The sequence below is a fragment of the Lepisma saccharinum genome, chromosome 2, assembly GCF_977018435.1.
Source record: "Lepisma saccharinum chromosome 2, izLepSacc3.1, whole genome shotgun sequence".
Classification (NCBI taxonomy): domain Eukaryota; kingdom Metazoa; phylum Arthropoda; class Insecta; order Zygentoma; family Lepismatidae; genus Lepisma; species Lepisma saccharinum.
In genome coordinates, this window is record NC_139230.1 from 69,191,491 (window position 1) to 69,208,794 (window position 17,304).

The 17,304-nt window shown below is 36.3% G+C and overlaps 1 protein-coding gene across 1 annotated transcript in view; it reads left to right on the forward strand.

Moving 5' to 3' along the window:
• The first annotated feature begins 255 nt into the window (after positions 1 to 255).
• The window catches only part of Fmo-1 (Flavin-containing monooxygenase 1), a 59,410-nt gene continuing 42,361 nt past the window's right edge, over positions 256 to 17,304 (forward strand). The window contains exons 1-2 of the mRNA XM_083117442.1: positions 256 to 547; positions 12,620 to 12,758. Coding sequence (XP_082973568.1) covers positions 348 to 547; positions 12,620 to 12,758 — 339 coding nt within the window. The 5' untranslated portion in view covers positions 256 to 347. The remainder of the gene's footprint in view (positions 548 to 12,619; positions 12,759 to 17,304) is intronic.

The following is a 17,304-nucleotide window of genomic DNA, read 5'->3' on the forward strand; positions in this document are numbered from 1 at the left end:
GCTGATAAGCGGATACTTTCTTCTTTTTCTTCTTCTTCTTCTTTCTTTAGTAAAGTAAACAATCCATGTTGAGAGAAGGAAAACACGACCGCACCAGTTACCACATCCAGATTACGATACTTGTTGACCCGCGATAAAGCAGAAGGGTTTAATAACCAAAGCTAGGGACTTGGACTGATAAATATAGTAATAGGCCTTGGGATTTTGCCAGCACGGGTCATGGGCTGCAAATTCCTCGCCGAATCAAAGTACAGCTCGGAGAGAGAGAAAAGATAAAACATGCTTTTCCCCGCATCTTCTTCGCTGGTTGGAGCGACAGTGGGTCAGTCGTTTGCGAGGCCTGTGCGATGACCATCAACGTAGCAGTGATAGGCGCCGGGGCGGCAGGTCTAGCCGCTGCTAGGCACTTGGCAGCCTCGCCCGTTAAATACTCATTTACGGTTTTCGAACAGACCGGCCAAGTAGGAGGAACGTGGGTGTTCACGGAGAAGGTTGGAGTGGACGATTATGGTTTGCCCATCCATACGAGCATGTACAAGAGTCTAAGGTAAGGATGTGTTTTAGCATGCTCTCTTCACTTCCTGCATTTGTATTATGATTACATAATGTCGCTCAATTATGAGGATGAATGATGAAACAGATGAGCGAAGAACCGGATGGATCCGCACAATTGTTTTGAACTCGGCACCTTCTCTCCACACACCCTTCTCCCCAATCTCCCTGTCGATAATAGCCACAATAATGAAGAAAAGATGCCGGCCCCTGTGGCGGAGTGGTTAGCACATCGCGCTACGACGCCAGGGGTTCCGGGTTCGAATCCTGGTCTGGGCAGGAGTGTCCATTCATAAATTTCATCATATCATCAAATTAGCCAAAAGTGGCACAAAAAGCGAAGTAAAATAAAGCAAATCAATCAACCAATAAAGGAAAGATGAAAGAAAATATATGTTGCCATAATGATGATGATGATTTTAAAGTAAGTCTTGAAGCTTTTACTAGCGACGAATGATGAATAGATTCTCTCGCGCTATCAACCAGGTGAGATCTGGCAAGAAGTTTACTCTGAAGATGAGAGCGACATTAGCTCTCGAAAGCTTGGGTGCATTGGGTGCAAGGTACATAAATCTTAATATTAAACTTCAGCTAGAATATCCCGGGTAGGGTTCTTTGTAGACAACGAAACCAGACAGGATGCCTTCCAATGGAGACGTTTAAACGAATATATTATTTAAACACAGGATACGTGGAATAAGAATATTTACATGATAAGCTACGTTCTTCTGTAATTCTTGTTTACAGTCAAGTTTTATATTTATATGTCTTTTATTATTTCTTTTCTTGATTTGTATATCCTTCTCTCTGGACTTCCTTCTTAATGCAATGTCTGGATCTGGACTTCCTTCTTGATTTCCTTCTATTTCCGCTTTTCTATGATTTAGGGATTCCTTTATCCAGCTTTTCCCTTAAGCTTTGGGAATAATACTAATCTCCTTCCTCCCTTGCGGCTGCGATTGAAACGCGCCAACACTAAATAGGTACAACCTAGTGTGTATTTGGTGCCAAACGACTGACACGCGCATACACGTGCCACGGCTGAAACGCGCAACCAAAAGTGCTGTGGGGCGTCGACTGGAAAGCGCCGCCACAGGGGTAAACAAAATTTCCACTATTGGAATGATAAATCAAATCAGACAGATTCAAGATCTGTTGAAAGACACAAATTTGTATCCGTGCTTTGACTTCTTTAGTTTTCTGATCAATTTACATATGATCACTAGTTTGATTTATCGACTATATACACATTAATTTATTTCTTTTATATTTATTCTTTGTCTTCTTATAATAGATTCTATTGTTTTCATCTTTCCAATTTGCTTTTTTCTTATTTATAAAGTTATTCACATATATTACGCTGATTCTTAATTTGCACGCCTGGTGCTGCCATCTCTATTCCTCTTTGGCAAACTATTTATTACTTGGTCCTATTGGGTACGTAACAGTGACAAAAAAATTAAGGTGCCAGAATGGGACGGACGTATGTAGTTAATTAGCTAGCCCCTCCGCCCCAGTTGTACAAGAAATTAACTTTTACCCATTTTTGTTATCGACTTATAGTATATAGTGTAGTACCTTCTTGAAACTAAATCAGGATGGTCTGAATCTGTGATAAATAACTGGAATAAGAATCTCAAAATATTTTCTCTTACTTCAACGCAGCGGCCCAGCCAAGAATCTTTCTAGGAACTTCCCGCTGTCAAATATTTTATTCGTGATCCTTTGTGTTTTTTGCTAGAAACATGTTTTTTTTAATGAGGTTACATATAATAAAATAATCAGATATTTTAAAAAAAATACTGTTTGGGGGGAATTGTTTATAGCAGTTGTTCCCAAAGTATGTGCCACGATGCTCTGGGGCGCCATGACTGGTTTACAGAGGCGCCGTGACTGGCTTACAGGGGCGCCGCAAAATATTCCAATATTTTCACTGAAATGATACTTATTCCAAATATGTGCTTGTTTAGTACTTTTTACATGTAAAATGTTTCTTAATTTGAAATATGTGTTTATTTTTTTAACTTAAGGCAAGCAACCTAACCACACTAACTGCGTTGTAAGTGTTATATAGGTCTATATTCTGAAAAATCTTGAGACACTAAGGGTGCTGTGAAACGTAAAAGTTTCTGAACCGCTGGTTTAACGAATAGTAAACACTACTCCTTTGGACTTTGAGGTGGATGCGCCTTCAGTCCCCATGTCATTCCCTTGCTGTGCCAGGCCAAGATTCATCGTAAGAGCCGCTCACATTAAGCTTCTAATACTAAGAGTGAGTAATATACTCAAGAAAACTTATCACTTCAGTTATGGGGATTGAACCGGACCTCTATATTGTCGGTGGTAACATAACATCACAAGGTCGTTTGCAGTGGTCAGAAATAACGCGCCGCTACTGTAGCTAGCTACATTTCTAAAATTGTAGCTGTAGCGAAGCTACACAATTCCTGTAGTTGTAGCGAATTTCGGTACAGCTACATTTCTTCTCAACATTTTGACGTATTTTTTTAATGTGGAAACGAAGTCAAAAAATTCGACAATAGCATTTACTTTTGCAGGAGGTTCATAAAAATATATTTATATGTAAATATAAATAATAAATAATAAATAATAATATAAATAATTCTACCATGTTTTATTAGTTTATAGTTGTAATCATTAATTTGGAAAACACCCTAATTGCAATACTCACATATCAAATTTGGATTGATATGCCACTTGCATAGGTACGTCGTTATTCTCAAAAATTAGAAATAAAAATAAGAAACTGAGGTAACGCTGTAATCAAAATTATTGAATGATGGGAATCATGATAATTAATAACAAAATATATTTTCCACACTACAACTATTATACTAGGGGCTTCTTTTGAATATCCATGTGGTTCTTTTAAGTTTTTTGATGCAGAAGTAATGCAAAAGTAACGAAGTAGCGAACAAGAGTAGCGTAGCGATGCTACATTTTGGAAAAGTGGCTGTAACTGTTGCGAACCAACTTTTAAAATGTAGCGTTTAGATGACTGGCTAATTGCAATCTGCTACGAATATATAGCAGCGGACTCCAGTCTTGAGAGATAGATAATAAAGCTGCGATGGAACTCTCTTCACTGAAAATTTGTGACTCAATGAAATGTTGCTCGAAAGGACTGAACCCCTCCCCCAACCCCCTAAAAAAAAAAGGTTGTTGCCACAGACACGGTGTTTAATTTTGTTGTTAGTTGACCTCAACATTATTATTTATAATTTTAATTTCCTTTCGATAGACAACTGATCATATATATCTTAGACTTTTTAATGAAACAAGAACAGTTTCTTTAATAGATCATCAGTGCTCGAATTTGCACAAGCAACTTCCCCCACTTATTGCATTGTTCTCAAGTTGATCCACGCAAGGATCCTTCCGCCTATCTCCAAACTCGAACAAGGAAATTCGCAGACAGGAATTTTCACTTCGCTTCGAACACTGCAGATCGCAAAAAGTCGTAACACATTGGAAAAGAAGAACTGGTACGACGGAAATGTCCACAAAATTTCAATATGTAAGAAAAATGAACTTCACAAAATTACACAAAATAATGGTGACATTTAACTCATACGCTGTATACCCTGCGTGGCAGAGGAGGGGATAATGGCGCTTAGGCCAAAGTGGTAATTAATTGCCCCTGGACTCCACCTCCTATTGAGATTTTGGGCCCCTTTGAAGTGAAACGTAGCAGGTGTGGACAATGTGGGAAATTCATTTCAGTTCTTATTTCAATATGAAAATACTTGGGGACCCCCTTAAAAATATTTGGAATTTTAAGTATCACGTGTAAAACTAATATTACTGGTAGAAGGTCATGAATTACCAAGTTTGGTTGTTTATTGTGTAGCAATAGGTATCAACTGTTGAGCAACTGAATATTTTAACTGGATTCATAACTGTAGACAATTTACACGCAACACTGCGCTTACGACAAACTGCGTAGCTATAAAGGTATGAAATGAGGGATTTTTTCCTATCGATGGCCATCTGCGAGCAAGTAAGTTAATTCTGCATTTCGGAAGGAACCCATATGAAAAGTTACCCAGACCCCTCTGGCTGAGACAATACTACGTCACTGCTTATTACACAGACGTCGTCATATTATGTTTTTGGGAACCAGATTTCGTAATTCGATTTTTTTTAATAAGCGACACTATCTTTTAAATTTCTGCGATTATATAAAATTTCAGGAGCACATTGCGCGGCCTCTACGCCACTGATTTAAATGTAATGTTTAAGAAATATTCGTTGGTTACTGCGTTGGTAAGTTAGAGATACTTTTTGTCATGGTCAGGATTTCAGACTTAGGATTTTATTGGGAGGGAAAAATTATTATGGGATTTCACATAAAAACAGTTTTAAAAAGACACAATGACGTAGATACTTTTGAATTTTATCTTAGTGCTGTATTGCCACTTACTACAAATACAGCAGTATACTGTGACACCCGGCATATTTATGCTCAAGATTTCAAGATAATTACAAATAGAAAAAAATGGAGTGAAATAAATTCCGATAGAATATCTTCAATTATATTCTACCTATTTCCTTAAGTTCATATTAAGTAAGTTGTGTATTATGAAAGAAAGAAAAACCTTTATTCCATAATGTAAAGAGAAATCTCAACAAAAGAATTCGTCGTGTTACCGCATTACTTATTATGTACAAATGTTAGAGAAAAATTGCAAGAAAGTAAAGACGTTGTTCATTCTCGAAGTGAATACTGTACATTACTGGGGCTTCACTTATCTTGTGCGCCATAGGCCAACTGCACCTACCTCCAACCCCTGGTTAAATACAGAATGTCAACGTTAACAGTTGTTAATACATAAAAATGTTGGATTACGTACGTAATAACAAGAAAGAATGATGTCAGGGAAACGGATGATGCTAGATAAATTCTTAATAAAGAATTATTATTATTATTATTATTATTATTATTATTATTATTATTATCATCATCGTCATCAATATTACAAAGTAAGCTACTTGGAACATCCATGTGGAAAGAGACATATTTTAGAAAAATATCATCATATATAATATTCGCATTCAAAGAATAGGACACAATTTTATCCTTTATACCTTGTATTTACTTATGCATGACGGTAGAGCCTACGATCAGTTAATTAATTAGGCGATCATTAATTTGAAGAATAAATATTTTATTTCCCATGTAAATATAAAGTTAGTAAATATTAAAGTTTTCTAGAAGATAACGTCACTCACACGAGCTCAGCTTGATCCCAAAAGTATTTCAACAAGTATAATCAAATACACTGACTCTGTGGAGGCACATAGTGATTCGGATCCCACTTTAAACTGCAGGTCCAGTCCCGATTAGCCTTACTGTGCATAAAGTGGACTTAAAAAACCAAATCAATCCAATCCAATCAGTGTTTTCATCTTTCGCCCACTCCTTACAAATTTCAGCTCCTATGCCCCTTAGCTACAGCCCTACCACGCGTGTTGTAAAATGTCACAGTATTTGTTATTATTCGATCTAGCTGTGGAAATTATTTATCAGTATTGGAGACATTTGAATAAACTCCCCTGGGAATAAGATCTACCCAAACATATACATACACAAGAACCTCAGGTGAAAGTGGTCGCCCCCCACCCTGCCCCAATCTGTTCTTGCAGCAATTTTGCAATAACTTCTCTGGAAATTACTTTAATCTACCTTATCTTTCAGTGCACTGGACCACAGTCGTAGTCAGAAATCTTGAAATTGCTATCAATACATTGCGTATTAATGCGTTCTCGTGTGTCTTAAAAGGTTATAATGTTGCACTTCGTTCCCCGTGCATATATGCACAATTAGGGGATGTCGGGGTAGAGCCCCACACATTCTCGATCCCTGCCATTTTGGAGATGATGTGATCAGCACCACGCTCCGGCCGCCTTTACCCCCTAGGGTTGCCCCAGGTTGATTTGAGGCTGGGTGAGCCCCGTAGCCGCTATATGTGGGGACAAGGCCGGAAAAATTCCGAGCTTAGATCACCCATCCTGGGTCTCCCGCGTGTCAGTCAACCTAGACCGATTAGACCACCACGGCTCCGGGAAGTTGGCATTTCTTTCCAACTGTGCAAATTATTTTTCAAAATGTGAGAAAGATAAAATAAGGGGCTCTCGGCGGAAGACGCTCACGGCTCATTCTCAAGGGTTTCAGAGGGAAACTGTTTGTCTATTTTGAAGCATGTAGCAATGAAAAAGTTAATATCGTGTTCAGTTTCTTGACTAAGCCAACATTGCAAGCTGAGGCAAGAGACGACTTAGGTCAGGAAGTCACATCCATTTTGCCAACACGGTAGCCAACGAGTAGTCTGTTTGTAGTTCCTATTCAGGAATAGAACTGTTTCGGCTCAAGTTTCACTTGCAAATCCTGACCACTACTTCGGTCTTTCTGGAATTACTCGGTCTTTGTGGAAATACTTCGGTCTTTGTGGAAATACTTCGGTCTTTGTGGAAATAATCTCTCGTTAGGAACCCGCACAGTAGGAAAGGTCAAGTTCCTTCTCCCCTTCACTTTTGGTCAGGTGGCCGTGGTACACTTATTGTCCAGAGTACGAGTACAACAGCAGCATTTTGAATAGCCGAAAATATAGTAAAAGTCACGTTGGGAGATCACTGTACTGAGGTCAGTCACGTGATATAGAAGCAATATACTGGTAAGTTGTACTTCTCTCCTTGCGTTTTATTGACTAATTTATGTTTTCTGTGTTGAAACTCTCGGTTTTTAGTGCTGCAAACTTTGAAGTGTGTATTTTGTTGTTTATATTCCAACTTATAACAATGAGAAATAGGTAATCCGGATGTGAAAAATCTTGTCTTTCAGTTTATTTACATCACACAATATTTCAAGCACTTGTGGCGGACCAACCACCTTCTCTCGTGAGAAGGGAAGAGAGGATGGCCCTTTTCTTTTTAGTCTAAATGTGGCTGACTGATAGCTTAGTTTTAGACGTCAAAAAGAAGTATCGTCATTTATTCTTATGTTCACGGGTCATTTATTTTTACTTCGGGAGGGGTGATCTTTAGTTTTAGATATCGAGGAGGCATGATATTCTTTTCTAACATCTAGGTGGGGGGTACGGAGGACAATCGCTTCCTCCGCCTTCCATCTGATTATCAGGAAAAATTTCTCTCTAATCTGAAACCGAAGAGTTATTGATTTGTCAAAACATGTGAAGTTGAGAGGGGTGAAAGACACCATGTCTTGGTGCAATTTATTTTTTCACACTAAGCAATTTGTTTCATAGCTAAAATATTGTTAATATTCTATATTATTTGGAGAGGATAAATTTGGGAAGGGCTGTAAATTCGCCCTTTGAAAGCGAAATAAATGTGACTGGAAATAGTGCATACTATAGAAGAGGTTCTACCAGAGATAGTTGAATATATGTGGAGTTTGATAGTGATTAATTTCATTTTTTTAGATCGTTATCCTTACACCTTCACGACGACGACGTATTCATGAGTGCATATATTTTCATCAATTTACGCGTATAGTATTAAAAAAACTTAATATGCTCTGCATTTCCATGTGTGAAAAGACACCACAGTGATACTAACGTAACTGTTCGTTACGAAAATCTACTCTATGTATCCAGCTTCGTTGAGCCCATCTGTATAATGTTGACTTCAAATCAGTTTTTTGTCACTTTATTTCTTCTAACAACACTATATACGATATTTGCAGATGTTTTTCGGTTTTCTTTAATGGCACAGTAAATATCATTGGAACTCCTAATTTTATCTACACAACTAAATTTATTTCAGTTGTGGTCTTTGTGATGAAAATAATTGATTGATTGATTTGATTGATTTTACTTCGCTTTTCTGTCACTTTTGGCTAAGATGAGAATGAGTGATGACATGATGAAATTGATGAAAGGACATTCACAAATAACACCAGTGCCCAGGCCAGGATTCAAACCCGGCACCCGGGACCTGTAGCTTCGTAGCTCGCTGCGATAACAACTCCGCCACGGAGGTCGACATGACGACAAGAAGTAAGATGACTTCGGGGCAGGGGTAATTTCTTCCTCTACAGCCTACCCCTGTCCCTGCAGATGAAAAGGTATGATCAACATGGCCACTTTCTTGACACAGTTATAGTACCCGCAAAAGGAGAGATTTATTTATCCTCCCCTCATCTCCCCCTTTTAGCTAAAAGTAAGAATAAACGACATTAAATAAATGAACAGAGCATCGAATAGTGGGTTAATTTATTTATTGCGGTTTGTCAGAAATGCATATCTAATAAATAGGTATGTAAATTATAATATAATATATATATATTAATAATTATATGAGTATATATATAGTATATATATATATATATTTATAGTGGGGAAGAGTATACAAATAAGTGTATATAATCATGTAATAATGTAATTATGTAAATATGTAATACACATATTTATGTATGTATACATATATGTACTATTTCTCTATTACATATACAACGTGTCCCATATGCAATAGCGCAACTGGCACAGGTGAAAGTACACGATAATAGAAGCAAAAAAGCCTCAGTAAACATGGGTCTGTAAACGAGCCGTTTTCGAAATAATCGCGAATGTGTGATTACAAGCCGCCACTGACTTCATTGTTTGTATACGTCGTCCTAGTTGGTAAAATGCTTGTGTACTTTCACCTGTGTCAGTTTGAGCTATTACTTTTGAGACACCCTGTATATATGAGAAAGGAGATTGTAAAAATTGGTTGGTTAATTGGAAAACCTGCCCCCCCCCCCACTCTTGAATAAGTTCCGACGTCTTTGTCTGTGGACAGGGATAGAGATGAGGAGCTGCGTGATCTGGTGTCGCGAACATGAAATTCGTGAAGAAATTGGAATTTGGAAGCGAGAGAGGAGATAGGAAGGTGACTTGAGGTTGAGAACTTTGTAAAGTAAAATCAGAGTAGCGGACCATTTACGAGCAATCCATCTCAGAAATGGGCAAAGACCATCATTATAAAACGATTTGTTTGCACAGCTCTACTTCTCTAGTGAGGAGATAAGTTAATCTCATTCTCACACATCGTAATAGAAGTAGAGGTTATTGGAGACACAGATTGGTGACCTTGAAGTAAATACATAGTCTACCGTATTGAAATTATGTAACAACATCCTTTGTTAAGTGAAATGAATTCACAATAGTAAATTATGTTACCTGACTCCGAATTTGTTTGAATGTTTGCATTGCAGTCAACAGCTGCTGCTCTACATTACTTTTACTTTTTACATTTTAGGTTTTATTCATCCGCAAATCATGGTTGGGATTAATTGTATCTATATTTCTTCTAGATATGAACTTGGTGTCTTTGAATTTAGATATTTACCACACGGTTTCTGAGAGTATTACTGAGTTTAAATTTAGGGTTGTAAGGGGTGACCTTCCACGTAGTACACCCAATTGTCAACCTACTTCCACGCAGTACACCCTGGACTGCATTTTGCAGACTAACGAGGCTCTGGCGTCTGGACCTACGGCCAGTATAATCTTTGTAGGATTGTGTTCTGTCCTCATGTGTGCGAAGTGCCATTTTACAGCCTTAGCTTTTAACAGAAGTCAGAATATTTTTATATTTTAGTTCTGGTAAGGGGCTGGACTCCGCATAAAGAGACGACTGCAAAATAGGCTAAGTGCTGACGTACCCAAAATGTTAAATTCAAATTCAAAATATTGAGTTTAAATTTAAACTTTAATAAAGGAAGGAATTTTCTTTTGCACATGTACTTTATTTTTAAGAAGAATGCATTTACAAGAAAATAGATTCTTGTAATTAACAAGACAAAAATTAAAGTTCTCATTTAAAATTTTCTAAGAACTAGCGGTTAATAAATTACATTTCTTGTGTACTGATTATCTCCCAAGCATGGAATATGGGCAAATAATCTTGAAATTTAGAAGTCTATGAAAGTGAGAAGTGTTTTAAAAAAACACTTGAACGAATTTTTTTAAAAGTTCAAATTGAAGTAGATATTTTTCCTGAGTACGTAAAGTTATAGTTTTGGTACGTACGCGTGGGAAAGTATTACTATCAATAAGTCCATACTATAAAATGTTAGAATGGACTTTTTAATTCAACACTATTAGAACGAAAAAAAGAGAATGAATTATTACAGATAGTTACGGAAATTTTCCTAGGTGAACACTAGGGGTGCGAACGTGAAGAAACTCTGGAGATTCTATTCCCATTTTACTCCGTTTACTACTATTAACTCACTGAATTAGTATAATCATCCCTTCACCTAGTGCAGGTCTCGATGTTGATCCATACAAGAATTTTCACGTATGAACTAGTTTAAACTAAGAAAAATAATGTTAGAACTTAAATTAAGGATCTTCACCATGGAGTGTTCGCGTATTTACGTCGCTTTTCTTCCTCTTTAAGCTAATTGCGAAGATGAAGATACATGAAGATTAGATGTAATTGATGAAGGAATAATCATAAAGAAACAACCATGCTCAGGCTAGGTTTTGAACCCAGTTCCTATGCCAACAGTTGAAAATTTGTATGTTGTGTTCGGTTTTTCGTTCGATAGTTTAAATTATAGTTACACATTTCCACATTGAATTATCTTCAATAGTAGGAAAGAAACCGAAAATTCTGGATGTTTCGAGATAAGTAATGAACTCGAGGTCAGATAGCAGGCAACAGTTAATTATGTCATATTTGTTTAGATAATTTGGGGAATAAGTCATGGAAAAGACTGCTACAGAACTGGTTGCTGGGCAAATAATTATTTAATTTAGTTATTTCGTGGTTGGTGACAGGATTTGAGCACAAACACCACACACAAATCGATCCCAATTTTGACGGCGACCTTTCAAAGTGACAGCAAACTGGGAAGTTACTTGAAAAGGAGGAAGTAGAGGGCTCCAGGCTAGAAAACAATATAACATCACCAATGAGGCCTGATGCACTCACCACTAGTCACCCAATGAATTTTTCCTACCAGGTCTTGGGCCCAGAGCCAGAATTATGTATCTGCTTCTAATCCACTGTAAAGACGTTGCACATCCACACCATTTTATGTTAATGTGTGGGTTTTGATTCTTCGAGTATGTTTCATTATCAGTAAGAGACTTCTCTCCTATCTACAATTATTGTTCGATTTTACCGAGGACAGTAAACCTACAGAAAATATTCCATTATAGAAGTTTTCTATCCTAGAAATTTAAGTGGTTAAGACAATATCCTATGAACAGATGAAGTTATACACTCATCAGGCTGCCCCCTCTTGTACAGCAAGTAAGCTCCACAAGAATTAGCTCTATATTGTTGGCAGTACATCAAACATTAACCCATTATGTACCAACATCCTATCAATAGGACAACTTACTGTCTTCCAACTTTGTATTAAATTTAAAATGAAATTTTATAAGGATTTGTTTGTTCTTTAATTTCTAAAAGTCTCTCTTCACAAAACAAATTAAAAATTAACATGTTGCCTATTTTTTTGTTATGATGGTACAGAGCCCAATAATATTCAGCATATTTGATTTTATGATGCTTATTTGTTGTCCCTGTTGTAATAATTGTACAAGTTACTTGTTACATTGTATGAATTCCTTATATAGTTTCCTTTTTGGAAACTTTTGTGCATGCATGGTCGTAGGGCCTGCAGTTACATTAAGTTGATTAGTGACTTAGGTTACAGGCATCTCAATAGAAGGTCACACTCTCTGTTCTCCCCTTTACTCCATCCATAGGTTTAGAACATTTTGAGAGGGGAGTAACTCAGAACTGATACTCTCCTTTAATTCATGCTGATCTGATGGCAACCTTATCATTGTAGATATGTAATCTGGAAATATTCAAGTTCATAAACTAATATTTTTTTTACTGTTATTTATATAACCAGTGGCTGTACTAAACTTTATTCGAAGTTAAAATTTTATAATGTTTGTGATTTCATTACATAGCCCAGTGCATGAGTAAGCCACAAAATATTATCTAACTCTTCATGTTGTGAACTAGTGCAATGATAGTAATTAGCACTAATGAGATTTTATATTGTTATTTTTAGGACAAATCTACCAAAAGAAGTTATGGGTTATCCTGACTTTCCTATTCCTCAACAAGAGAAATCATACTTGCCAGCAGCAGATATACTTCAGTTTCTCAATGACTACATGAATAACTTCAACCTAAAGTCACATATAAAGGTAACACATGCATTGCTTTAGTTGCTAATTCCACACCATGTTTCATAAGTCCCTCCGGGATTTTGAAGTTTGGCTGTGGAATAACAAACCCACACAATAGACAAAAGCATGCCAATGGGCATTGTAAATGTAGAAGTTTGTTTTGGGGCAGATGCCGTGGTTGCCAGTTTCTCCAGTATGAACCAGTAGTATGAAAATGTTGTGTTTTCAGGTGAACGGAGAGATGTTTGTGTTCTGCACTTTTCTAAAACTGAGTCAACGTGGTTTTTTAACCAAGTATTGTACAGAACTACCAACGAACAAAATAATAAGACACTGGCATAGAAAATTAGAGGAAACTAGTTGTTTGTGTATCACAAAATGAACAGGTATGCTGGGGCCATTGCTTGATACTGAGGACTACATATGAGCTAGATTACAAAATTGACATCTGTTGAGTCACCAAGGGAGGCCATATCGAACATTTGTAAGATCTTTGATGTCTTTCACTGACATGCTCTCATCCCCATGGGTGAGTTCGCCTCTGAGTAACGAACTTCCGAAATCCCAGAGGGAATAATGAACACCCTGTACTTTAGCTGCTTTGGCAACCCAGCAGTTGAGTGGTAGATGTGACCAAAGGTTCCAGGTTCAAGTCCAAGTTTGAGCATGGGTGTTTAATTGTGATTATCTCGTGTGTGTAGTCCTGTCCTAATGGTAGGTTCTGGTGATACTTCATAAGTCCAGTCAACCAGTCTTTACTTGCTACCTTATTCTTTATCCACAACACATATATATTTTTTTTTATGTTGTCAGTATCAGACAAATTGTAAACTTCCTTATTTCTTTCATAGAGAGAGAGCAAATGTAAGCAACTTAAAAAAATATATTTTACAAGTTTCTGTTCTTGAGTTCCATCAATCTCTTGACTGTTTCCAATATGACCAACTGCTGCAGAAGGCTTAGTACTACTCTTATTTCAGTCATCCTTCTCAGGAATTATTGTAATTTATCATTCTAGAGGATGGTAGGTAATATTGAAGTGTAGAAGTAGTTTTACAGTTGAACTTTTGCAGCATTCGACATTGAAACAGGGGCTGCTTTTCTAATGTCTTTCTTTTTAAATGTCGATCCATTCTTCTTGTTTGTTACACAAGGGAACCATTATGTATAAAACGAATGTGGTTCAGGTTATCAAATAATAATAATAATAATAATAATAATAATAATAATAAAAATTGTCTTTATTTGAGTGGGCATGTTTCAGCCTTGAGGGCTGCTCTTACAACAGGCCCATGTCTGGGTGATTATTGCAAAGTAAAAATGGATTACATGTAAGTTTGATGGATACTGAATAAAAACAAAGAAGAAAGAAAAAAAACTTACACGTATAAACTAATGTACATATACCGTGCGTCCATTTCGATCTGCAGCCGAGAGATCGGGAGAAGCGTGGCGGGCGGCGCTGACGGAGATGCCGACATTTGCGGCCTGAAATGCCCGCTTATTTTTATGGACATATGCAGACATTTATATAAATATTGCAAAACGAGCACTAACCTGTGTTATAAGAGTATGGTTTTAATTTTAGTAGCTTAATGACTGTATGTGCCGATGATTTTGACACGCCCACCTCTTGTGAAACACGGCGTAGAGGTTTGTTTGGAGAACGTTCTAACGCTGCACCAATATCATCGAGTTTTGCTTCGGTTAGAATCCGTCGTTTTTGCTTAGGTGTTTTAAAATTTAACGATACAGTTTCTCGTAATTTAAGGACAAGATGTCTAACCGTATCTCTGTGTGGAGTTGAAACGCATGGGAATTTCTGTACAAATTACCTACACACGTCTCGACACGAGTTTGTTTTCACGTACGTGTCATACATAAAAAAAATCTTTGTTCTAACGTGAATCTTGCGGCTGGCATTCCAATCGTCTCACTGACACGTCACACATACACACTACAATAACACAAACAAGTAACTGCAAGTAACCAAGAATAACACTCTTGCGCACAGTACGAAATTAACACGCTCTTGGTTTACATTGCTCGCCACTATATTTACAACTCTGTCTTCATCTAGTCGCGAAGGAACAAAAAACTCGAGCTCGGATATTTCGGATTGCAAGGAAGCTCACGAAAACCATTCACTTTTATCGGTTTCGTCTGCAGTGTAATCCTGATACAGTGTTGCACATTCGAAACCTCCAAACGATTCCCATGGCCACAAAACTCTTTCAAGGATATAACTTAAACAGGACGTTACTGGTCAAAACTATGATTAAAATGCTTTATTATCTGTGGCTCTTAACATCGTTTCTATAGCGTATTTATTTGTGTTTATAAGAGCAGAACTTGGATGAATTATAGAAGAACTTTTGCGTGTTATAACACAGGTTAGTGCTCGTTTTGCAATATTTATATAAATGTCTGCATATGTCTATAAAAATAAGCGGGCATTACAGGCCGCAAATGTCGGCATCTCCGTCAGCGCCGCCCGCCACGCTTCTCCCGATCTCTGGGCTGCAGATCGAAATGGACGCACGGTATATCTAATGCTTGTCACTTTCATCTATAATACACATGTATTATAATACACATGGAACCACGAATGAAACATTAATAGCGATAGCAATAATAATAATAATAAAACAATACATTGAGAAGCCAAAGAAAAATAATAAAATTTGGAATGTTAGTAGTTATAAGAAGTTATATGCACACAGTTGCCAATTATTACAATGGATATATGTTTATAACAGAAAAGTTGCTCATGATCAAGTGCTTAGCTGCCTTTCTAGTGGATCATTGATTTTCAATTAGGTATGCACATTTAAGGCTGCTTTAAGATACCATGCTTTATATGCAACATCAAAAATGAGGAATATGTGATATGCTCTGAATAGTAGCTTGGGAACTGTTGAGTTTTTTTATCAAATATTTCTTTCATAAAACTGTAATGAGCATTTTAAAAGTTGTATTTTTATGATGGACCTAATTACCTATTTGTAATTTAATTAACTTTCGTATTCATGATATGTGTGACTTTGATGAAAGTAAATTATTTATTGTGCGTTCTTCTTGGTTCCAAATTATAGCTATTTTAATCCACAAGAGCTAAATTTCAGTGAAAATTATTTAAAATGTAAGCCTTATGTACATTTGAAATCATTATTTATAAATATGTCAAATTAAAGAAAAATATAACAGTAAGCTACAAGGGGCGTATTTGTTGTCTTTAAGATATATATTTAAACCTCATGTATAAATTGCTTATTGAATTACAAAAATCTAATATTGCCATTGCATGCAATTTGGATAGTCTACATAACACAGCTTTGTATCAAGGCTGCTCTCTGTGTTTGTGAGGTTGATATGTGAAGCTGAAGAACCGTTCATATAAAAACATTTCTTTACAAATATTAATCTCCATATAGAGATATGGAAGTTATTTTAATCACAACCATTCAGAACTTATTTTTTTAAATACTAACATTAAAAAACGAAGAAATATATTTTTCTAATGATGTTCATTTCAGATATAGACAAAACAAAATATCGTGACATAGGAAAACAAAAACTTGTTACAACAAGTAGCTCAAGTTATTGTTCATTGAATAAAATTATTAAAGGCTTTTATTTTCGTATTACAAATTGTTATGGTTTCTATAAAAAGTCTAATGTCAAAATATTATTAACTGACATCATAATTCAGCTTGAATAAAGTGATATGTGATCACTCATTTTGATAATATCGTTGCATGTAAAGCATTGTAACGACAACAATTCCTTGAACAACCCTTAAACAAATCGCATGTAGCACCACAGGAAAAAATAATTCTGATGAAATATCATGTTTGTATGATAGTAAACATGCAAGTGAATCACATTTGCTGTAAATTATTTAGAAATTGATTTTAATTTGTAACTCAAAATTGTTTGAAACATCAACTTTCAATATCTCGATACCTGCATTTTGTCACTTACCATGTTTTACATCTGAGCCCTTCATTTGTTGAATTTGTATCTCTGCTCCTGGTAACACACATATAATAACAAGCAGCTATGGAAATTTATTATGACCCACTCAAAAAAATAGCCAAGCATAACAAAAAATACATAAAAAAACGATGAGCAGCAAGATAGGACATCTTGCAAATTTGCAAGTGCCAGTTGCGTATTCTTCTATATTACCATGTTTACTGCCAGTAAACCAATTTTTTTCACATATATGTATGTAGAATTTGCCGGAAAATTTTAAGTTGTCAGCATTCTGTTTTTGTTACTTGTATGTCTGCATTGGTATTTTATTTCTATTATATCTAATTAGTCTAGATGGAGTGTATAATAAATATATATACAATAAATAAGAATTGCTGCGGAATTTTCAAAATACGCCACTGCAAGTTGCAGTTGTACCATGACAACACCTTGATTCATTCTTCACATCTCATCTAGGCTTGCCAAGCTATATAGCCTCCACACAGGGATCCTTTTAACTTTTGGCTGTATCTTAAGCTTAATGTGCCATTGAAAGTGTCATGATGATGATGATGATGAAAAAAAA